Below are 21,868 nucleotides of genomic sequence, written 5' to 3' on the forward strand. Positions count from 1 at the left end.
AATCACAGTAGTATTATAAACCAAAAGAAACATAATCCACCCACCAAATAACATAACCATCATAAAGCCCCCCACCCTTCACCTCCAACCTAGTCACTGCCTTCCCCTCTGCAAATCCAAAACCCTCGCATCCTCCTGCATCCCACCCATCACCCACCGCCGATGAAACTCCTCCAACTCCTTCTCCTTCTCCCCACTCTCATCCCCCATCAAGGCCACAACCCCATGCGGCTCAGGAACATTCATCCCGCGCCTCACACCCGGCCGTTGCAAAATGCGCTCATACCACTCCCTCACCGCCGGAAACTCACCCAAGTCCAGCCCCGCCCACGGCGCCGTCGCCGCCAGACACCAGAACGCAATATCCACGATCGTGAATTTCTCCCCCACGATATAACCCCCCCGCTTCGGTGCCAGCTGCTTCTCGAGCACGGAATACAGCCGTCGGGATTCATTGTGGTAGCGGTCTACCGCGTAGGGAATCCGCTCCGGCACGTGGCGCAGGAAGTGTGTGGCTTGGCCTTGGAACGGGCCGATGCCGCTGGTTTGGAAGAAGAGCTGCGATTGCCATACAGTCAGTAATCATTATCGGAATTCATTTGATTCGCCTGGTATTAAATTGGATGAATGGGAGATGATGTGGTTACCCAGCTGAACAGCTCGTAATTCTCGCGCGTCCCGTGCGGATACCACAGCTTGTACTCGGGATCGTACCGCTCGACGAGATATTTGAGCACGTTGCCCGACTCCCAGATGTGGATTTCTTGGCCGTCACTGAAGGTGTCGGTGATGGCGGGGATTTTTCCGTTGGGGTTGATTTTGAGATACCATGGTTCTTTGTGGGTGCGGGCGCTGAAGTCGTGTTTGTGGACGGTGTATGGGATGTTGAGTTCTTCGAGGAGGATGGAGGCTTTGTTGCCGTTGGGGGTTTGGGTGGTGTAGAGGGTTATGCCTGGGGTGGACATTTTGAGCTCAGTGGGAGAAATGGGAGGATCTGCGTTTAAGCTGGAAGATGGTGGTTGATGGGATTGTTTGTCTGGGAGGAGCACGCTTGATATATATACCCTAGATTTCGTGGGTCTATTGCCATGCTTGGACGCGAATATTTGGGTAGAAGTTTTGTGATTGATAATACACATTCTGGAACAACGTCGATGCTATAGCCAAGATGGAAATTACCCTTCTAGGAAACATCATTGACATCATTCTGCAACACTGGCGGACTGGCTCGGGAGAATCCGGCCGAGCAAGCCTTTCCCCATTCGGTTACAACCTCTATCCACAATTCAGAATTGCCTGTTTAGGAAGCATCTCCACGTCATCGTAGGACGCCAGTCCCGGAATGGACTAGCGAAAGACGACACCACGTGGTTCATCCTCCGCGATCAATCGAAGCAATTTGCTCCAGCGTGCAAGCATTATGAATATAGCGGCTGAATCGACGGCAGGGATCATGAGTCAGTCTTGGAGTCAAGAAGCCTGCGTGTCCAAGTCCCTCGACACCCCCGACAGCCTTTGAGAAGACAGTTGTTCTTCGTCGACGTCTCCGACAAGAACCACCGACAGAACGCTCGATCACATATAGTAACCGAGCGTCTCCGAGACCTCAGGCGGTGCCCCAGAGACCGAGTGCACGCTGCCACCAAACCACCCAAAGTACCAGATCGCCCGACCACGGGCTCCACTCGCAAGCGTCGCTACGGGCAGCGCATCAGGCTAGATGGGCCAACCGATCCGGAGAAAGCAGCTAGCACCGCACCGGCACTTCCGGCCATCACTCCTCGAGATCTGGGCTCATTCCAGACCTGGCCTGTCCCCTTCACACCAGAAGTCCTTCTGTTGGTGGATCATTGTACGCCCTCCCTCCTTGTTCCCCCACCCCCGAGATATAATCCTAACCCACAACGCAGACATAAACATCATCCCAACCCTGCTGCACCCCCCAACCCAGAAACCCCCCCAACAGCGCAACCTCGCCATAGACCTCTTCCACATCTACCGCCTCCACCCCGCATCCTTCCAGGGCATGCTCTACCACTCCGCCCGCCACAGAGAAGGCCTCTACCAGTCCGACCGACCCACCCCCACCTCCGCATCACTCCCCTGGAAAATCCAGACGCTCCGCGCCATAAACCACCAAATCAGCAAGTCGCAAACAACCAACACGCACCCCGACGACGGCACCATCATGGCCATATACCTCCTTTCCGCGGCCGAGCGGATGTGGGGCGACCTCGGCACATTCAGACTCCACTGGCGCGCCATGTACGATATCATTGATGCGCGCGGGGGTGCGGAGGCGTTTGTTACGGATGATCTGGTCTTCGCGAAGGTGTTGTGGAATTGCTTTGCGCTCTTGAATGCGGAGGATGGGTATTATAATTGTCCGGCTGCGGTGGGGGAGAGGAGTGGAGGGGCGAATTATGATTTCGTGCTACCTCCGGCGAGTATGCTGATGAATTGTCATTATTTTGGACGGGTTTTTGCGGAGAGGAAGGGGGCGGTTCTGAAGGCTGTGCCGGGGAGTGAGGATGAGATGCTGATGCAGCGGGAGATGTATCCCTGGCGGGTTGGCTCTTTTAAACCTGGGTCGATGCTCTATCGGGTTCTTTGTCCGACAAGCAATGGCAAATCCAAGTCACGTCTGCATCTCACATCTCAGAACCCACCCCAGACCTACCCTGTGCGAATCCAAGGCGACCGCCTCAAAACAGATAACTGCCGCCTGGCATGCATCATCTACCTCAACCTGCTATTCATCCAGCTGGGCGACTTCTCCGCCCGCACCGAGACATTCCTCCTCGCGCTCGAGAACGAACTAGCCCCACTTATCCAGATGAACATGGATATGCTGTCGCCGGAGTACTTGCTCTGGATTTTGCTTCGCTGCCAGACCGTCCTGCCGGCGCAACAGTCGAGGGAGCTATGGATGCAGGCGATTCGGGTGATTGCGGTCGTGAAGCGCGCAAGGTATCAGAGTCTGGTACAGTACGCTCGAGCGATGTTTCTGTTTCTTGAGATTCCGACGGATGCGCGCAGGTTGGCTGCTGTAATGGAGGTGGATTTGGAGACTATACAGGATGAGGCGCTTGGGGTGGGGATGGATCGGGGGATTGAGGGCTTATTGGATGATCGGGATCTGAAGCCGTCGTCGGGTGGGGGTTGTTTGGGGGAGTCGTCTGGGGGTTTGAGTGAGTTGTTCTGGTTCGCGGGGGGACAGACATGAGAGATTCTGGTGGAGTATTGTGGGTATGTGGCGCGGAGTCATCGGTGGGATAGACTGCGGGATCATTTCTAGCATGGCCTCTAATGATAATATACCTATATGAGATGCCGTTATCATTCTTTGCTTATGCATCCCGCATCAACAATTCATTATCTCGCACCCAACACACCCTCACACCCATACTCAAACCACCTAACAACCCCTCATCTCCAAATCCTCCCTAATCAAATCCGCCGCCCTCTCTGCCACCGCATAAACCGCACTCTGGGTATTCCCCCTCGGCACGATCGGAATCACACTCGCATCCACGACCCGCAGCCCCCCCACACCCCACACCCGCAGTCTACTATCCACAACCCCGCCCTTCTCCCGCGGCATCATGGCACACGTACTCGTCGGATGGAAGGTACTTTTCCCCGCGCACCGGACATACTCCTTCACCTCGTCGAGGGGCGCAGTGCGCAAATCGTCCGGCGCGCCGGGGCTGCGCTTTCCACCCGATTTCAGCATCGAAGCCAGCGGCTGCGACGCGGCGATTGTGTCGATCAAGCGGGTGTGTCGGGCTAGCATTTCTAGGTCGGTGGGGTGGGTGAGGTAGCGGGGGTCGATGACGGGCGGGTCCGCCGGGTTGGTGGAGGATATGTGGCAGGTTCCCCGAGAGAGCGGGTGCAGGAGGAAGGCGCAGATGGTGATGTAGTTCTCTGGGAATTTGGATTCGATGGTCTGTGTGGAGAGCCCGGAGCCTTTGAAGTCGGATTGGGCCGGGTAGGTGAAGTATCCGCCTGTGGGTTCGGTGGGGGTCGTGAGGACGGAGCGGACGAAGGAGGTGAGGTTTGCGGCGAAGGGGTCTGTGTGGGTTGGGAGGGGGGTGTTGGTGGTGGTGGTGGTGGTGGCAAGGATAGTGGCTCGCTCTTCACTGCTGGACAGGTCCGGGAGAGGGAGGAGAGCAGACGAGTAATTTCCGCCGATGGTGAAGGGGCCGAATTGCCGCGTTTTGTAGCTTTCCATCGCCGCGCTGAGAACTTCGGGCACGCGGCGCATGAGGTCGTCTTTGGTGGCGATGAAGTCTTCGACTTCCAAGCTGAGGCCCGAGAGGACGTGGTCTTGCAGGTTTTCGCCGACGTTGGGATTGTCGATGATCACGGGGATGTTGAGGGTTTCGAGGGCGCCGCGTGAGCCGATACCGGACAGTTCGAGGAGCTTGGGCGAGTTGAAGGTTCCGGCGGAGAGGATGACTTCGCGGTTAGATGTGACGGTGAAGATGCTGTTGTCTTTGGTGTACTCGACTCCGGTGGCGGAGGCGTCGCCGTTGGGAAGGGGGTCGAGGAGGATCTTGTTGACTGATGCCCCAGTTATTACGTGTAAGTTCTGGCGGGCTTTTGCGGGGAGGTAATATGCGTTGGCGGAGTAGCTGCGGGTCTTGGTGATGGGGTCGATGGTTGCTGCGTTGGTGTAGCCCCCACGGGCATCCCCGGAGAAGGGGTCCGTGGACATGGGATAGCCCAGTCCGCGCAGGGACTCGACCCATGCGTTCGCGATAGGGTCGACTAGGGCATCGGGGAAAGAAGCGTGGATGGGTCCATTGTTTCCGTTGACGCTTTCATCCACGTACTCGAGTCCAAGCTCTTTGCGTTTCTCTTCCGATGGAAGCGTCAGAGTGAACACTTTCTTGTAGTACGGGCTGATAGTGTCCCAGTCCCAGCCTGGGTTCCCTAGGGCTCCCCATGCGTTGACGTTGGCTTTGGAGTTGGCGATGAACGCCATGCCGTTCATGGCGCTGGATCCGCCTAGCATCCGGCCTTGGGGGAGGGGGATCTGTTTTCCGTGCAAGGCAGTCTGTGAGGATGCGTTAGCTTGAGAGATCCTTGGAATGCAGGGTGGAATCATACCTGGGGTGCAGTCATGAACTTCCAGTCCGAATCTGTGGCCACGAGGGCTGGCCATAGCGCTGGGGTCTGGACTCGGGGATCATCCGTCTGGTCCTGGCCTGCTTCCAGCACAAGGACTTGGAGATTGGGGTTCTCGGAGAGCCGTGCTGCCAGTGTGAGACCTGCCGTGCCTCCCCCGATGATTACGATGTCGGCTTCTGTGATTGACATGGCGGTGACCTTTTTTTGAAGCCTGGAACTAGTCTTATCAGAATGATAGTTAGAAAGGCGGGTTTGCAAAGGTTCACGCCCGAGGTAACGTGGGGTAAAATGTACTGATGTGGAAGGAGAAGTACTTGAGAGAAAAAAGGAATGTGGGGAAAAAAAAAGATTTTGTATGGATTTGCGACTGAGGTCTACATATAAGTAGAGGAGACAGGGAAAGCCGCGGTGCATTATCAGCACTAGAGCATAGATCGACAGGCTCGGAATAGACAAGAACAAGGAAACAGCGGTGTTGGATTGCATCATCTTACGGATCGGTCCACATTTACACTTTGTTGGGATAAGTTGGAGGCTTAGATCCTTAGCCGTGGCTTTAGCTTTAGCATTAGCCTTAGTGTTGATGGCGATCACTATTTGGTATACACGCAGCAACAAATCAGATCATAGAATGCAACCCGCTGTCAAATCTATTACTATCACACGTATCTTGTTGTATGAGTATTGTTTTAGTCGAATGGTTTTGTTGATACCAGCCACCCCATGCTCTGTTGGTGCTGGGACGGCGTTGATTGGATATTCCGGATGGATCAGGCTGAGAAGATGGAATTGCTTGCGGTGCGGTAAGTTTTTATCGTCTTGAGTACGGAGTAGTATCATAGCAATGGCGGCCAACCCGTAAACGTCGGTAGCAGTAGCATGTTGGGAAGTGATAATTCAGCACCGTCTACTGGATAGGTCAGGAAGCTGAGGGGCAGTGTGTCAGATATTTATTCGCTATAAAGCTCCATCCTTGGGTTCAGAGTTACTAATATTCGCAATAAAGCCCTTTTCCGACCTGCAATACCCACGCGCCATCCCACAGTTAAACAGCGAAAACCGCGTAAGCTGTCATTTCGGGAGTGTGGATCGACTACCTAGACTGGGGTGACACAGCCCGCCGCTGCCGCCGCAGAGGTAACACAAAAAAGAACGCAGCCCTAAAATCATAACTTGACTTTCATATCCGTGTTTCTAGACCACAATTCATCCCAATTCTTGTTGGATTCTTCAAAAAGAAGAAGGAAAAAACATACAACAGAAGGGATTCGCTGGTGGTCACCCACCCAACTACTAACCTCCCGGCGTGTGGCTTAAGTACGGCTGAGCGGACGGGAAGCCCTGTTCTCCACACCCTATGGTCGTATGTACTTTTCTTTCGGAAGGGATAATTCATATAGAAAGTAGGTATTGAAGTGGCAATGCTGACTGGTCGGTTGACGGGCGCAAAATGTCGGTTTAGAGCCCGCTGTGATGTTATTTGTGCCATCTGAATGATCATGCATAGCGGCTGCGGATGCTTCATATTTTGAGCATAGTTTCTGTTTGTGGCGGCATCTCTGAAATAAATGATAGGAGCGCGCTGGAGTGTTTACATGACAAGCTGGATTGTATTTGTAGGAACCAGACTACGCCTTCCACGGCGGCACCAGCCAATACACAATCCCGTGCCCTATCGCAGCGACAAACGGTGCAACCTAATCGATCCATCAGCTTCGCTCGCCATATCGAGGTACGAGAACGAGCGCACCCATTGAATCCAATGATACCCCGGAAAACTCGAGCCAACATATACTCCGAAACAGCGGGCAGGGTTAAGGGCTATGGTAACACATCAATCAGTCTCACAATCACTACTCATTACCCACTACCCACTGCCTGCAGTTCCGTTCAATGGAAGATTAAAAGCAGACGATAGGAGATAGAGAACCAAAACCAAAGCAAAGAAAGGAAGGATGGAAGAAAAAAAAAAAAAAAGACAAAACTTACAAGCCCCCCCAAACCCCACCCTCGTAAACGCCGACGCCAACCCCACGACCCCCAACACCAACCCCACCAACCACGGCGCCACCGCAGCCCCATAAACCCTTGTCTGTCGCGGATCCAACCCGACCCCAAACGACAAGAAAATCAAAATCAGGCAGCAGATGAACTCCAACAAGAAGGCCTCACGGACCGGAACAAGCGCCGTGTTAATGGTACACCCGCCGACGGAGAACGCGTCGGACCCGAATGCAGAGCGCAGCATCCAGCCCGCGAGTGCGCCGCCGAGGGTCTGTCCGGCTAGGTAGAGGGTTGCGCGCGGGAAGGAGATCAGGCGGGCGAAGAAGGTGGAGAAGGTGATTGTGGGGTTTAGGTGGCTGCCGCTGACGGAGGAGAAGGTGAAGATGAAGAGCGTGAGGAAGAGCCAGTTGAGGAGGGCGCTGGTGAGCGGGCCGAGGAATTGGGGGGTCGAGTAGATGCCCCCGGGAGAGGGAGGTGGGGTTGTGGTGGGGGTCGTGGTGGTGGAGGTGGGCGAGGCGGAGGCCCAGGCTGTGATGAATGATAGCATCATTGTTCCTGGGCGGGTGAGGTTAGTTTTTTACTATGGGTATATTGGGTGTCTGGGGTATGAGAGTGAATTTTCTCAAGGTATAATGGGAACTGTGAGAGAAAATACCAAGACACTCCACCGCCGCAAACCGCCAAAGATCCAAGTCCGCAAAGCCCCGCAGATTAAAAGTATCCCGGAAGGACATCAACGGTGCCGCATCCGGCACTTTCTGCAGGTAGTCCGCATTTGCAGGATCTCGTCGATCCAGGACAATCCCCTGGTTTCCGCCAATCCGGCCGACGAACGGTTGCACCTGGGGTGTCATGTCGAGGTCGTCGCGGAGGAGTCCGCTATCGCGAACTAGAACCGCCATGGCGTTGGAGATCCGGATCTGATGTCTACAGCCACACCTGGGTGGGGAAGCCTGGAGGATTGACGAGGAGGTTAAATAACTTGATGAACGATCTGTCGGTGACCATCAATAATTGATGCAATGTTGAAGCCATGCCATCTTGCTGTCAGATCCGATCTGGCGCTGTACCGGATCGTATTCCACCCCGCATCTAGTCTGCTTCGGGAATGGCGTGGCGTGGCGGGCTGCCAGGTAGCCAGCCCTATCTTACAACATCGGCCACTAGGGAGAGCGCGGGACAGGCCTCTTCCCCGCAACCTGCCGAGGCGGGCCTCACGCCCCAGGACGCAACCATGTCGTTTGACCAGTTGACCTGAGACGCCTACCAGGGTACACCATAGCCATGGCAGTATATTTCCCACGATCCGGGTTTTTTTTGTCTGCAGTCTAACGTTGCATCACTGATTCAGGTGCGCTGGAGGGCAAATAAACCATCACTGATCTCCGCGGAAATAATATCGCTGCCTGGAGGGGGAACGGGGGGGTCATTGTGATTAGATAATCCATGGATTTTTATATTGTTTTAGAGGGGAGTATGCTCGCTGGTATGACTTTTTTTTTTTTTCTTGCTCTCTAGCCTTTGGTGTTGAAGGGCGGGATGGAGTGGAGTGTAGTTGGCGTCGTGACGACGGTGAATGTATTGCTCGTAACTAGGTAGAAAGAAAAAGTTTAAAGCCGACTCCTAAAATAAGAAGCCTCACTCAGGCCGCCATACACCCATTCCTTACTGGTAGAGGGTAGATAGTAAGTATGGGGTGTTGTGAATTGTGGTTTTGTACTCCGCCCATACCTGCAGCTAAACTAGCCCCCGCGCCACAAGCGGCGGACCATCATCCAATTCAAAATCTATATCCGGATGCCGCACTAATTATCCACTAGTAAATTGTACGATCTAATTTACTCCCTTTCCCGACTAATTGTGTCCAGCCATAAAATAAGAAAGAAAAAAGAAACGTCACACGCATAATGAGAAAGTGGGGGGGACGGTACCCGCGAAAGCAAAAAAGAAAGCCCAACGCGGGGGTTGAACCCGCAACCTTGAGATTAAGAGTCTCACGCTCTGCCGATTGAGCTAGCCGGGCTGGTTGATGGAGTGGATTGCGTAGGTATGATATATGTATTGCGTAAGTATTTACTGCCCATATTTGCATAATAATGTGTGTGGAATTAGGAATAGTAAGACTCTATCTACTATATCATCTATTCCCTTTACACGTTCTAAGATGATAGTTGGTCTTATGGGAATGATAGGGATTATGCTTACTTATAATAGTGGGCCATTTATAGGGATATATATGTATTGTAATTGATACCCTTGGTAAACAACAATATATAGTGAATGTCGCTTGGGTGTCTGTGGTTATCCTTCAACTCTAAGTACGGCCTCGCTTCTTGCTGTAGGCTCTATTCACATTTTCCTCTACAACTATACCACCAGGCACGATTGTTCCAAGAACCCAGTCTCTGCGGCTCTAGGTCTGGGCCTGGGTCTGTGACTGATGTTCACCATGTAGGTCAGACCCCTGGCACTTGCTTTTCGCTCTCTAGAGAAAATAACATTCTTTTAGTTGAGCGTCTCTTGGTCCGACACGTCTTTCCGTCTGGATTGTCGCGCAATATACCTCAAGGAGACTCTAAAATGTTATCGTCCTGGTAGTCAAGTGGATCTGAGTACAGTAATGGGCTTGCTTATCGGTACCGGGCTTTTTTGACGGTGGGGTGGTAAAGGAAGAAGACTTGACACATTGTTGAAGCCCCCGGCTTACTTCCAGATCCATGATGGCAATATCCTAGAATCCCCCTGATCATACCAGGAACAAAGAACAGTTAGCACATCTACGACTATCGCCCATACAATGGAGCTGCATCACGATGGCTTCTACTCTCCCAGTCGGGAATTTGGAGATATCCTGGGGGGGATTGACAATCACCATGGAAAAAGCCGTCAGCTGTCGGGGTTTACCATGGGATCGTCAGGATATTTCCATATTGAAGGTACCTTTCTCAGGGAATCTCCGTCCTGATTCCATCACAAACAGGGCGACTATCTTGACGGAGTTTGCCTTTGCTATCAGGACTGGGTATATATAAGGCCTTCATCCCCTAGCAATGGCGAATTCCCCCGATTGCTTCCATCCTCACCACTTTCCTCCTCATTTGGCCTCCTTGACTCGTACCGCAAGTACACATCTTCCCAGACTCGTACCAGAACTTGCACTCACAATGGATGAACCCTCCGACTTCTACAGCGCTCTCGGAGTAGGCATCGGACACTGCCCCCCCGAGATATGCCAGCACCTCGAAACATGCGAGCGCGTGAACCTTCGCCCTTACGTTAATTTGGCAAGCAACACCAGCTGGGCTAAGATCATGCAGACCAAGGCTCGGTTGTGCATCCCCGAAGAAGACCCCGACGGACGTGACAGCCCGCGTGAACATGAATGCAGGCAGGAGGTGTATATGTACGAATGCGCGGCCGGACGGGCCCCCGGCTGTGTCTTGCACGCCACGCGCAGCGAGGCATGGGGCCTCGCCTCGCTGGTTATACGTGGCAAGTACCGCACCGTCCAAAGCCGCTTCCGGCAAGGCAACGCTGACGCCAATGCCCTGACTGCCTCGGGGATCCCGTTGCTTTCCCTCGCCATTGCGCATCTGCGCTACGGCATCGTCGCCCTGCTGATCCGCGCGGGCGCCGACGTCAACCGAGTCGGCTATTGGCACGACGCCCTCCCGCTCGACTACCTGCCGCCGTGGTGGATGGACCGTCAAGATCTCGGAGTGGCCCGGATGTTCATTCTGCAGATGATGCTCGAAGCGGGCGCGCGGTTCTCGTACGGCAGCGTGTTCGACCTGTTCTGCGTGTTCGACAAGCTGTCCCTGCTCCAGAAGGCCGTTGAGAACGGCGTCAAGCTCGAGAACGTGAAATGCAGCGAACGGTCCACCGTCGCCCATCGCCTGGTTCGCGAATTCCCCTACCGCACAGAGATCTGGGAGTACCTCAAGACCACAAAGCCCCACTTGATCACCTGGAAGGACATGCATGGCCGCTCTATCCTCTACTACGCTAGCCAGGTGAGCCATTCCCCCTTGCTGCAGGAGCTCCTGGACCACCCCGCCGACCTCCTTAGCGTGGAAGCCGACCGCGAGTACATGTTCAAGCGCATCTTCAGACAGGATAACCACATTTTGATCCTCAAGTTGCTCGACAATCCGTCCATCGACCTGGTGGTTCTTCATCGCGCGGCCGATTTCGCCGCTACGCCTCTTGGTCTGACCATCCTGGAAAACAATTACGTGGTGTTCCGTCTCCTCGTCGAGCATGAGCGCATGGCGCTTACACCTCGCGATAAGCACCGCGCTGTCAGCCTTAGCCAGCTGCTTGGTCGGCCTCAGGAGTGGATGGACGGCTTGAATGGAGTTTTGATGGCTCTGTCCTATTCCTTGGTCCAGGAACGCGCTCAGGCTCGGTCCAATGGCGCTGTGTTCGAGTCTCCCCTTTTGTCGAGCGATGAGCACAGCTCGTCTTGATTGCCATATTTGGAAGTATGGTTTCCCACGTTGGACACTGCGTACATGGTGGACTTTTGTTTGGGATTTAAAACTTCGATTGGGATTTTTTATCTTGTCTTCATCATTTGAACGACCTTTTTCGGGAATAACATTATGTTATCATCATCGTTTGACCAAATTCATCTTTGGCCTCCTTTCGGGATTGATTTTATGTTGTCATGCTGATTTAAACAAATGGGATTTTTGGCTATTTTCGGGAATGAAAAACATCTCCACTCTTACCAACAAGTGTAATACGTAGCCCTAAAACCTCTACGTAGCCCTAAAATCTCAATTTAGATATTCAACCCCCATGTAAAAAAGTAGAACCAGTACACCTTGACAACATAAGGTAGTCCCCCCCAAAACCAGCCCCATAAAACCCATCCACCCACTTAACCATGAACAGAAGCAGGAACAGCCTCAATAATACTATCCTTCAAACTGGCCGTATAGGTATAAATGCGATTAATCTTCAGCCCCGCCCCCTCCAGCAACGCATACCACTGCTCCTGGGTGCGCTCCCTCGCCGCCAAAGTCGTCATCATCTGCATATCCAGCTGCGCGGCCTGCCAGTGCACCCCGACATTTGGAAGAACCATGTCGTCGATGAGAAGGAGCGAGTCCGTCGCCATCGCGGAGATGGTGTTCTGGATGATGATCCGCGCTTTCTCGTCCGGCCAGTCGTGGAAGATGTTGCGGAGGTAGTAGAATTTGGCTCCTGGTTGGTTCATCGGATTATTGGGTTAGTTAGGCGTCTGTTGTAGATGGATGGGTGGGGGGATGGGGAGGTGGAAATCCAGGCTCAAAAAAAAAGAAAGAAAGAAAGAAAGAAAGAGAGAAAGAAAGAACGAGAAGCAAAGCAGCACATACCCTTCACAGGCTGGCCCGCAAAAAAGTCCACATCCATCTTCTCCACGCTAGGATGCTGAATGGCATGCTGCAGAATGGGCGCCAAATCCTGCAAAATAACCCGACCCGGTAACGCGGGATACCTTTGCCGGAACGCAATCGCCTGCTGCCCTAAGCCGCCGCCGACATCAACGAACAGCACGCGCTCGGGGCTCAACTCCGTCGCCGTCGCCCGTTCCTCGACGGGATAGGCGTCGAGGAAGGTGGGCATTCCCGCGCGGTTCGTGGCGAGGAATTCTTGGAAGACGCGTATTCTTTCCGGCTGCGTTTTCGCCCACTCGAAGGCGGGCAGGTCGGTGTTGAAGGCCTTTTGGAAGGCGGTCTTGGTGCAGTCGGTGGGGTCTTGGTAGTTGGTGGAGGCGAGGAAGGACGGGAGGCTTTGCATGGCGGGGCCCGCATTGTCGAAGCTGGAGGATTGTTAGATATGTGTATGTGTATGTGTTTGGGGGGAAGGGAGGGTGGATGATGCGACGGACTAGTGGCATATGGCTGCTTGGAAGCCGGACTGTGAGAATGTCTTGGTGATGTTCGTGTAGCTGAATTCATCTTTGTCGGTCTCCTTGATGGCTTCGAAGGAGGCTAGGTAGCGAAGGAGGCGTGCTGGGATTATTGTCAGTAACTTGTTTTCTCGGATTTGGCAACTGGTTTGGTTCCACTCCACGCACCCAAGAAAACGGCATCGGCCCCGGTCTTTTCGCTCAGCTGCGTGACCGTGAGAGGGGTCTTGCTTTCGGCCAACAGCTCGAACAGCTTTAGATTAATACCGATGCGAAGACCGGCTAGTTGCATGTTCTATCGCATACATCGGATGAACCAGTCAGCATCATGATACCAGCCATGTCAAGATCCGGAAGTCATACATAAAAGGTAAACCGCTGGACAGTATCATCCGACGTCTCGATGGAATTTCTCAGAGAGCGCAGCGAGTCTATGATGTCTTTGCGCTGCTTCTCATCGCCAGACTGGGCGAGAGAGCGGACGTGAGCAGCCAATGCTTCCATTTTTCCAGCTGGGAAAACCTTCGCTATGTAGAGAGACGAGTTTCGTGATGCGATGGAAAAAAGATGAGTGACTATTCCATCCCTAACACAGGACAGCAGAGCGGTATAAATACTCCATCATTCCAGCTCCTTCGGGCCTCCAGCTATGTTATACTTTTGTGGCTGACTGGGACAATCACAAATGAAGAAGCGACGTGTAATCTTTCCGATCCCCCGTACCAGCCTTGCTGATACCCGACACTCTAGAAGCGATGTGCTATGACCCTATCCAGGAAGGTCACACGAATACGGGGAGTTCAGCCGGCAAATCTACCCCAAGCCATCCAATCCCCATCGCGCGCTACTTCAGGGGTCCACACAGCGCTCGAGTTACCATCACCGAATGTGGTAAGTCGGTCCCCTTTGGGGATAGTCGTGCCTTAGTGCTGTCAGATGAAGTCAGATTTTAGATCACTTTTCAGCTGCGCCTGCTAGGGCCTATATGGAGATGGAGTGATGGAGTGATGCTTGCAGAACTGGCCGGTCCGTGAGCCTCAGTTGTTTATACAATGTGGGGTTCAATGCTCACAAAGCATATATGATATGTGGTAGTTATGAGACTCGGCTTATTGCATCTCAGATACTCCACTCGCCTTTTTCGCTAATCAGCCCCTTGGTGGCCATCGAGTGGCTTGGGGTCGGATCCGATCGTCCAGGAAATAGATTCCGAGAGTACAAACAGATTCTGTCACTTGTGCTGCTGCAACTTACCCATCTCACCTCCATAGCGCAGAGATCGCGGTGATGCGTCAGATGAAGATGCCGCGGCCCCCGCGGTCCCCTCGGCGCGGGCGATGGACGGACATACCGACCGTTTTTCAAACCATTGGTGTTTGTCCTGTTTGCACTCCTTTGTATTCAGCCGGGCGGTCAAGCCAACCCGAGCGACAAGCTTACAGATAGCAGTGGTGGTGGGAAATAAGGACCAATCCTGCCAGATTAATATTATTGGACTAGGTAATCCGTAGATACAGGAGATGCCATGATGTTGTGGTTTAGGACAGCTGCGATGGATCCGACCGTATATACATACATCCCGGTTCAGTTCTATTGATAATTGTAGTTAGACCTCAAGTGTGGTTCATTGGCAATTAAAATATGATTTCTTTTTTTTTCATCGATGAGAGTTAAGCATCAAACCCTCTTCCCCGACCATGGTTCAGGCGACCTGACAGACACCCTTCGGAAATCGGAATCGGAATCGGAATTGGTGGGTGGCGGCTCGATCGGGGATCGTGCACCGCGCACGCCGCCCGCCCGTCCAGGCACATGTCACACGGAACCCTAATTCCCCAAGCAACCAGACAGGTCGACATTGATATGTCCGTGAAACACGGCGCCTGAAATGTCTTGATCGTGTCCGATGAGGTACACTACGGAATGGCTGGAGATATCATGCTATGAAGTCTGAATTTATGATGTTGGAGGAACTCGAACTGCGGCAATCTACAAGGCAGCCATGAAGTGGGAGAAAAAAGCGATGTGTCGGGAAGACATGAGGATTGGAATTCGACAGGGGTGATGATATGGAATAATTGCCTATCACATTAGATAGATCAGATGCTTTCCTTGTTCCTACATCATCCTGGAGCTTAACACCAGAGAGAGGCTGCATGTCTGAACAGTGTAGCTCCAAGAGTTCTCCGGTCCGTAGCTTACTCTACTTGATGGCTGGATAAGATATTCGGGCGGAGAGAGCAGAAAACAAAGAATCTCATCGGGTCAGCAGTAACTACTTGCCATATAATATGACTACATGGTTTGCAGAGGATGAGAGAGTTCAACTGTGCATTATCTACCGGAGGTCCCGGAAATTTGCCTTCTTAAAAGGTGATCTCATAAGTATGGCGGCGGGTATCTGAAACAACAGCTGCATTTTCAGCGGTATTATTTCGGTGTTTTGATTGGATAGTATGTGGACTCAGCTCAATACCGATCTTGGTCACTATACCAAAACCTGTTTTATAGTTGGGGTTCATGCTTATTCCTGATAAATTCAATCTTCTTCAATCCACAATGAAAAATATCTTGTAATCTTCTTCGATTTTCTCATTGATATAGTGCAGAATTCCTGAGATGCGATGGATTACACACTCAATTTTCAATCACAGATAAAGCTACCGGTACATACCCTGTATCGCTGTTTCCAGCCAGCCAGATAAGCAGACAGTCCATGGGACTGCAACTGCAGGTCCAACTTTTCAGGCTCGGCTAGTGGAGTGATTTGAAACATCAGGTTGGCTTTGGCTTTCCTTTCATACACGGTTTAGCCGTCTAATCCTTCGTCTCGCACTCTTTTGACCTGTTTCTTCTATCGCAGGACCCTGTGAGCATCTTATACTAACATTCCAATATCCAAACCAGAAACCCGAACCAACGATCGCACCAAGATTGCATAGCCTTCCCAGTCCCAGCCCTCGGTTTCAGTCAGTCCCAGTACATGCACACCCGGGACACATCCCCACAAAAAAAAGCCTAAAGTAAGCCTACTTAAATGTAACCCCAGGGTCCAACCCAATTCAAAACTAACTTTCTCCATACTCAATAGTCCGCCCTTGTCTCTCAGCCTTGTCCCCGTTATCCCCATTCACATTGTTCATTGTTCTTACTTCATCGCCAAGAACGGGTATCAGCCAGTTTCCGGCCGATCCATTCCTCAAGGGTTCCAGTAATACAAATCCCAATCCACCGCCCCCATGCGATCCGCACTCCGCCAAGAGACCCTCGCGCTAGTTTCATGCAACAGGACGGAACTACTGCGGACTGGAACAGTGAGCTACCAGGCCGATCAGTCCAAACCACACAAGGGACCAATCACCTCCCGCGGAGAGAGTATCCTTAGAGTCCGCAAGGCCCGACCGACCCCTTGCTTGGCGGTGTCCGCTCAGCCTTCTCGGCCCCGATGGGGACGACCCTGTGATATGATGACTGGTAGTGATGAGTGATGAGTGATGAGTGCCAACCGCCAAGAGGGCTGGATTCTGCTTGGCTGGGTACTGGGTAGGCAACCACCAACATGGTTGTGGATAGCTTCATTGGTGAATGGAGGGAGTGGAGAGGAGATCGTTACTGTTTGAGTTAGTGATGCGATTTGGATTCTGCCTCACTGTGATGGGAGTCTTTCAAATCTCAGCATGTAATGCAGGGCTGTGTAGTGTAGTGCTGTATAGTGTCTCATAGTTACGTCTGCGATGGAGAATCAGGCTGTGCACAGTAACAGTAGAGGTAGAGATGGGGGCGAAGCCAGCAGAATACCTATATAAACCCCCTTCTATCCAGCTCAATCAACTCGTCCATCTTCATCGCAATCACAGTCATCTCACTTCCACAATCCAAATCCCAATCCCAATCCCGCTCCTCCAACCACCACTTCCAAACATCCCACCCACCGCCAAAATGGTCAAGATCACCTCCATCGCCCTCGCCGTCGTGGCCACCCTGACCCCCTTCGTCGCGGCCAAGAACTGCCAGACCGGATTGCAGTACTGCGGTTCTGTTCTCCTTCGGAGGGGTAAGTTCACAGCCCGAGTACCTGTCTCACAGACCTGGGATAGGCTTGCAATACGTGTCGTGGGGAGATGCTAACAAACCCAGGAAACTACTACTCCCAGATCGTCAGCGCGCTTGAGTCTGCGGGCGAGTCCACCGATCCCGACCACATCCAGCACACTCTGTTCCAGTGCGTCGGTGGAAGCAACGGCGACATTGATATTATCAAGTACTGTGGCTCGACTTGCCAGGATGGCGGTAACAACCATAGCGATACCTGCTAGATGGGTGTTGGGGTCGTTGGTTAAGAGGGGGTGCTATTATAGTTAGTTCGATTGGGGTTGATGGTTAAATTTTGATGCTTTTCTGTTTGATGGAGGGGTTAGGAATAGTAACTTCAATTATTTCATGCCTTGTGGCATGTTGGGTTCCTGACGGTTCTATCTAATTCTGTAGCCTGATAATCCTTTGGTCAGCTAGAGATAATGATAGTCTGGGTCTGCCACTAGCAGCAATGACTCATTGGTCATAGTTCGGAACTCCCGCAAAATTCAGCGTGGCAATCTTGATGCTTGTTGTTTCACACAGAGCCCTGATGTCGCTGCAGGGAACAGTCGCATTGTAAAAAGCCTTCTCTGCAGCCACTATGATAGGCATTGTGGGATTTATACACAATATTCGGTGCACAAAATTCGGGATGTTGCTTCCACTATGTAAGATACCTCTTGTCAGCACAACCATGTCGATATCCGCCAGGTGACTCTTGGAGATATCTCTAGCCATCATCGCTTCGTGGATTGTGGGATCAGAAAGGGTTCCCTTTATATCATCAGCCATTCTCCTGCCCTCCTTTGTTGTTGCCACAATCAAGATTCTCGGCTCGGCTGGCGGGACAACGCCCATATCGAAAGATTCATTCTGGTAGGCCTCTATTATTTTTCTCATTATATGGTCCCAAAGATAACGCGCAGCTTCCTTGGACGCTCCTTGGTAATCCGAGGAAGAGGGTAATGATGGTGTTTCCGCACCAGAAATCAGAATCTGATTGGCAGGAGCCTTGTCGTTGGGATGAAAAACTTGCAGCCTCCCAGGAAGTGACAGAACGCAGTCTTTAAAGAATTGGGTTGTCATGTTGTTTCCAGGAGTCATGTGTGTGGACAGACGAGGAATCTTTATCGGGCTTGCTGGAATACCGCCGTCAATGACAGCCTTCATGGCATTCTTTTGTGCGTTCAAGGAAAGACTCATGTCTAAAAGGACCATGGCCGCATGTGCCTCTCTCATCATGTCCTGATCTCTTAAGCCGCCAAAAGCCCAAACTTTGAGGTTCTTGGTTGTTCGAAGGTGACGCACAAGGACAGGCATCATTTCTGGTGTCATGATAAAATCATCAAAAATATGGTCCCCTCCCATCAGTTGCAATTTGACCCCCCCGCCCAATTTCTTCCTTTCCAGGACTATGTCCCAGATGAGACGTGGCCGGGATGTAAGCAGGAATACACAAATATGATTCTTCTCCAAGGCCTTCTCTAGAAAGCTCTGGAACTCGGGATGAATGAGTACCCGATCGGCAACAGATTTGCATATTTCCTCGTAGACCTTTATTCCGACCTCCCCGCGCCTCATAACACGCTGGCAGCAAGCTAGGTATGGTTGAGCCCAAAGGTGACTGAGTATGTGCCGATGAAGGAGATTTTCACTTCCTGACCGATAGGCGCACAGCCCCTTCTGGAATGCAGTCTCTATGTCTATCGAGGTCAAGACACTATCCGCATTGAAGACCAAGGCTGTCTCCGCCTTGTCCAGGTCAAGAAGAAAGGGGATATCCAAAGCGATCTTGGCAACCTGCCGGTTGGTTTCCTCGTTCTCGAACAGAAAAGTCATGATCATTTTGGCCGAGATCGGCGCCTCGTGTGGAGATACCACAAAGGTGACCTGATTATCGTGGCACAGACGCCGGAGGTGGGCTTTTTCCTTTTCTCTCCGCTCAAGCAACGGATCATCGGGCACCATCGGGTCGTCCAGAAGCTCTTGGATCTCGGTCACGGGTTGATCCAGATATACGATGTGAGTAAACGCCATTAGCTCTGTCGCAGTCAACATCAAGTTTGTAGAATCTATACACTCGTCGATCCCGGCCGTGTAGAAACTAGTGACGACCGCCGGTATCCCGGTCCCCTGGCAGCCTTTCTTGAATTCGGGCCAGAAATTCTCGCGGTAATGGAACTGTGCTGCTGCCTCCGCGGGGACCCGAGAATTGCTCATCTCTTGCAGGCTGTCGATGAGAAAGAAAAATCTGGAGTCACATTCCACCCTCAGTAGATCAAGGACGGCGCTCTCCCCGCAGCCGTAGATACCGACGATCGCCGGGGAGCTTGTGCGTGCGGGTGAGTTCTGATCCGCCATCGCTGCTAGTGACAGTTTTCGAAAGGCTTTTAAGAAAAATAAATGAATGAGTGGATGAGTGAACCAGTACATTAAACAGACGCGCCTATAGTGGTAATGGGTGTTGTTGACATTGAACATCGGGGGGGAGGGGGGAACGTCAATCCGTGGAGGACGCTGATACTATATATCACCGGGTAGCGCCTGCCTCACCACCAACACACCCACCCAAACACAACCAGATCGCAATACCCCCACGACCTCCCAGCCCAATTTACTATCCAGACAAGCCCTCCAACATTAATGATCCAGCCTAATTCAAAAGAAGCAACTAAACCACCCCACCACGTCAAGAATTATACTAAATAAACACAAACCCTCATTTACTTAGGGCTAGCATCTGTCCATTTTTGCTTTGAGTTATCTAGCACTAAATCTCCACATTTTTTCATTCAAGGCAAGATGGCCGAGTTGGTCTAAGGCGTCAGGTTAAGGTCCACCTTAATAAACAGCTTCTAGCTTCCTGATCATGGTTTCATGGCGTGGGTTCGAATCCCACTCTTGTCATATCTTTTTGTTTCTTATTTTTGACCCTTCTGTTTGATTCTATCCACGGGTTGTTTGTTGGTTTGGTTTCGCTTTCGTAGGTGTGCAAACTGTAAACAGTTTTTTTTAGGCCAGCACAATATGTCATAGTTATTATCTGTGGGTGTTGGGAAAGTTGCCAATTTTGGGGTAAACGACCACCATTCGTTGACCACTCCACTATCTAATATTAAACCCGAGGTGTCTTCTCCTGGACAGATTTATATCTACCTTCTCAAATATTGTATCGACAAACAAATCAACCTACACATATTGAATTCGACCCTCGTAATGCCTTCGCTCATGAACAAAATAGAAAAGCCTCCCATCCAACTTCCTTCCTCCAGCTGAAAAATACCGTTCCACCTCACAACTAACACCTAGCTCTCCCCAGTATGAATAGACAACCACAAAGCAATGGATGAAACTTCTAAAATAAAGAAAATATAAAAATAAGAATAAGAAAAGGCATCAATCCAGCACACCACCCAGCAAGCAACGACTTGTACCATAACCAAACCTAGAAGGCACAACAGACACACACACGCACACAGACAGAGAGAGAGAGAAAGAGAGAGGGAGGGAGAGAGAGGGAGAGAGAGAAACGTAAGGGTGTTAAGACCCAGCAAAACCAACAAAAAAAAAGCCAAAGACAGCAATGTCTACCAAGTATATAACTAACTGCTGCTTATCCAATTCCCTTCAAAGCACAAGTACCGACATAGATCCACCAGTTAGGTAAAGGGTTAGAACCTTCTCCCTGTATCTAGCAATTCACATCATCTCGCACCATCCCACACACGCTATGGCTAGATAATAAAAAAGAGAGTCAGTCGGTCCTAGGCCCTGGACTCCACTCCACCTAGTGAACAGATTCCCCATTCCGAAATCACGTCATAGACCAAGTAATTATTTATTCCTATTATCCATTATCTATCCAAAACCAACACTACCAGTTTCCTTTCCATTTCCACTTTCCTTTCAATAAACACAACACAACACAACACACCACAAGAACGTCCCACCTCCCCTTCTCCCCTCCCCCGATTCCCTCCTCCTTATAATCATTTCCTTTTCCATAACTTTCACATACGACCATAGGGTGTGGAGAACAGGGCTTCCCGTCCGCTCAGCCGTACTTAAGCCACACGCCGGGAGGTTAGTAGTTGGGTGGGTGACCACCAGCGAATCCCTCCTGTCGTATGTATCCTTCTTTTTTATATATCGCATTCCTACATTATCCAGACACTTATTGGGGGGGGGTAATGAATGGCTGGGAAGTAGTTAGTTGTGTTGTTGGTTTGTGTTTTGCTGCGACAGCGGCTTCTCTGATACGATGTTTTTGCGGTTGTACGAACCCGCGGGAGTAGGGTGCCAGGCACGTACGGAGTTGGTATTTTGTACTACATGGTGCTAGGGATCCTTGTCTGATGAGGGTTGTGTTGTATGGATGGGTGGTGATGGATGAATGGATGGATGGATGGATCCCTGCCCCGGATGGCGAATGGGGCTTTAGAGATTGGGAATCAGGAGGGGGTTTGGGATTGGGATATTGAGATGCAGTCGGTGTTAAGCTAGGATTATAATAGGGCGAAGATCGGGATAGGGATCTCAATGCAGCTTGTATTTAAAAATTGGTTGTTGTTCTGTTGACGAAAGGTTTGTGTACATTGCATGGTCGTGGGATTTACAGGGATGGGAGCTGTGTTTGAGCCGGCGGGCTTATAGGCATTGTCGGCAGTGGATTTTTTGACGGCGTAAGAGGATTTAAGTAGAGATCTTTCCAGTAGAACGATAATATTATCCCCAAAGTGGGTTAGCTAGTCC

At 51.5% G+C, this 21,868-nt stretch overlaps 8 protein-coding genes and 2 non-coding genes across 10 annotated transcripts; 4 read left to right on the top strand and 6 right to left on the bottom strand.

The window, feature by feature from the left end:
• Positions 1-93: 93 nt before the first annotated feature.
• Positions 94-965, bottom strand: BO70DRAFT_378392 (glutathione S-transferase family protein; the record flags this gene model as incomplete). The annotated part of the gene is made up of 2 exons (XM_025545261.1): positions 94-558; positions 648-965. The coding sequence occupies 2 exons, from the start codon at positions 963-965 to the stop codon at positions 94-96; spliced, it is 783 nt and encodes a 260-aa protein (XP_025400955.1).
• A 203-nt stretch (positions 966-1,168) lies between these two features.
• Positions 1,169-3,226, top strand: BO70DRAFT_422338 (uncharacterized protein; the record flags this gene model as incomplete). The annotated part of the gene is made up of 3 exons (XM_025547560.1): positions 1,169-1,323; positions 1,449-1,852; positions 1,911-3,226. 3 exons carry the CDS (start codon positions 1,169-1,171, stop codon positions 3,224-3,226), a joined length of 1,875 nt encoding a protein of 624 aa, XP_025400956.1.
• Positions 3,227-3,439: 213 nt separating this feature from the next.
• BO70DRAFT_311433 (GMC family oxidoreductase) lies at positions 3,440-5,325 on the bottom strand (the record flags this gene model as incomplete). Its single annotated transcript, XM_025540182.1, has 2 exons — positions 3,440-5,062; positions 5,116-5,325. Coding segments are annotated over 2 exons (1,833 nt in total), but the record flags the coding sequence as incomplete, so codon positions are not given.
• Positions 5,326-6,764: 1,439 nt separating this feature from the next.
• BO70DRAFT_422342 (aquaporin-like protein) lies at positions 6,765-8,122 on the bottom strand (the record flags this gene model as incomplete). The annotated part of the gene is made up of 4 exons (XM_025547561.1): positions 7,796-8,122; positions 7,126-7,695; positions 6,887-6,957; positions 6,765-6,833 (listed from the first exon to the last, which is right to left on the bottom strand). Exons 1-4 carry the CDS (start codon positions 8,040-8,042, stop codon positions 6,765-6,767), a joined length of 957 nt encoding a protein of 318 aa, XP_025400958.1. The 5' UTR covers positions 8,043-8,122.
• Positions 8,123-9,090: 968 nt separating this feature from the next.
• BO70DRAFT_t113 lies at positions 9,091-9,163 on the bottom strand. Its single transcript has one exon. It is a non-coding gene; the product is annotated as a tRNA-Lys (tRNA).
• Positions 9,164-10,304: 1,141 nt separating this feature from the next.
• Positions 10,305-11,609, top strand: BO70DRAFT_394745 (uncharacterized protein; the record flags this gene model as incomplete). The annotated part of the gene is made up of 1 exon (XM_025546484.1): positions 10,305-11,609. One exon carries the CDS (start codon positions 10,305-10,307, stop codon positions 11,607-11,609), a length of 1,305 nt encoding a protein of 434 aa, XP_025400959.1.
• A 263-nt stretch (positions 11,610-11,872) lies between these two features.
• Positions 11,873-13,597, bottom strand: BO70DRAFT_360467 (S-adenosyl-L-methionine-dependent methyltransferase). The gene is made up of 5 exons (XM_025542787.1): positions 13,403-13,597; positions 13,208-13,334; positions 13,019-13,142; positions 12,504-12,949; positions 11,873-12,351 (listed from the first exon to the last, which is right to left on the bottom strand). Exons 1-5 carry the CDS (start codon positions 13,541-13,543, stop codon positions 12,026-12,028), a joined length of 1,164 nt encoding a protein of 387 aa, XP_025400960.1. The 5' UTR covers positions 13,544-13,597; the 3' UTR covers positions 11,873-12,025.
• A 3,290-nt stretch (positions 13,598-16,887) lies between these two features.
• On the top strand, positions 16,888-17,450 carry BO70DRAFT_333136 (uncharacterized protein). The gene is made up of 2 exons (XM_025540955.1): positions 16,888-17,093; positions 17,177-17,450. Exons 1-2 carry the CDS (start codon positions 16,979-16,981, stop codon positions 17,353-17,355), a joined length of 294 nt encoding a protein of 97 aa, XP_025400961.1. The 5' UTR covers positions 16,888-16,978; the 3' UTR covers positions 17,356-17,450.
• A 140-nt stretch (positions 17,451-17,590) lies between these two features.
• Positions 17,591-19,477, bottom strand: BO70DRAFT_394748 (uncharacterized protein; the record flags this gene model as incomplete). Its single annotated transcript, XM_025546485.1, has 1 exon — positions 17,591-19,477. One exon carries the CDS (start codon positions 19,475-19,477, stop codon positions 17,591-17,593), a length of 1,887 nt encoding a protein of 628 aa, XP_025400962.1.
• A 435-nt stretch (positions 19,478-19,912) lies between these two features.
• BO70DRAFT_t106 lies at positions 19,913-20,023 on the top strand. Its single transcript has one exon. It is a non-coding gene; the product is annotated as a tRNA-Leu (tRNA).
• The last annotated feature ends 1,845 nt before the right edge of the window (positions 20,024-21,868 follow it).

Source organism: Aspergillus heteromorphus (genome assembly GCF_003184545.1).
Source record: "Aspergillus heteromorphus CBS 117.55 chromosome Unknown BO70scaffold_7, whole genome shotgun sequence".
Lineage (NCBI taxonomy): Eukaryota > Fungi > Ascomycota > Eurotiomycetes > Eurotiales > Aspergillaceae > Aspergillus > Aspergillus heteromorphus.

Excerpts from the sequence above, each read along its gene's own strand:
- BO70DRAFT_333136 (XM_025540955.1), top strand. The coding sequence starts at position 16,979 with ATGGTCAAGATCACCTCCATCGCCCTCGCCGTCGTGGCCACCCTGACC. Across the intron at positions 17,094-17,176 it reads TTCTGTTCTCCTTCGGAGGG|GAAACTACTACTCCCAGATC; the intron begins GTAAGTTCACAG and ends TAACAAACCCAG.
- BO70DRAFT_360467 (XM_025542787.1), bottom strand. The coding sequence starts at position 13,543 with ATGGAAGCATTGGCTGCTCACGTCCGCTCTCTCGCCCAGTCTGGCGAT. Across the intron at positions 12,950-13,018 it reads CAAGCAGCCATATGCCACTA|CTTCGACAATGCGGGCCCCG; the intron begins GTCCGTCGCATC and ends ACAATCCTCCAG. Across the intron at positions 12,352-12,503 it reads TGCGGGCCAGCCTGTGAAGG|GAGCCAAATTCTACTACCTC; the intron begins GTATGTGCTGCT and ends TGAACCAACCAG.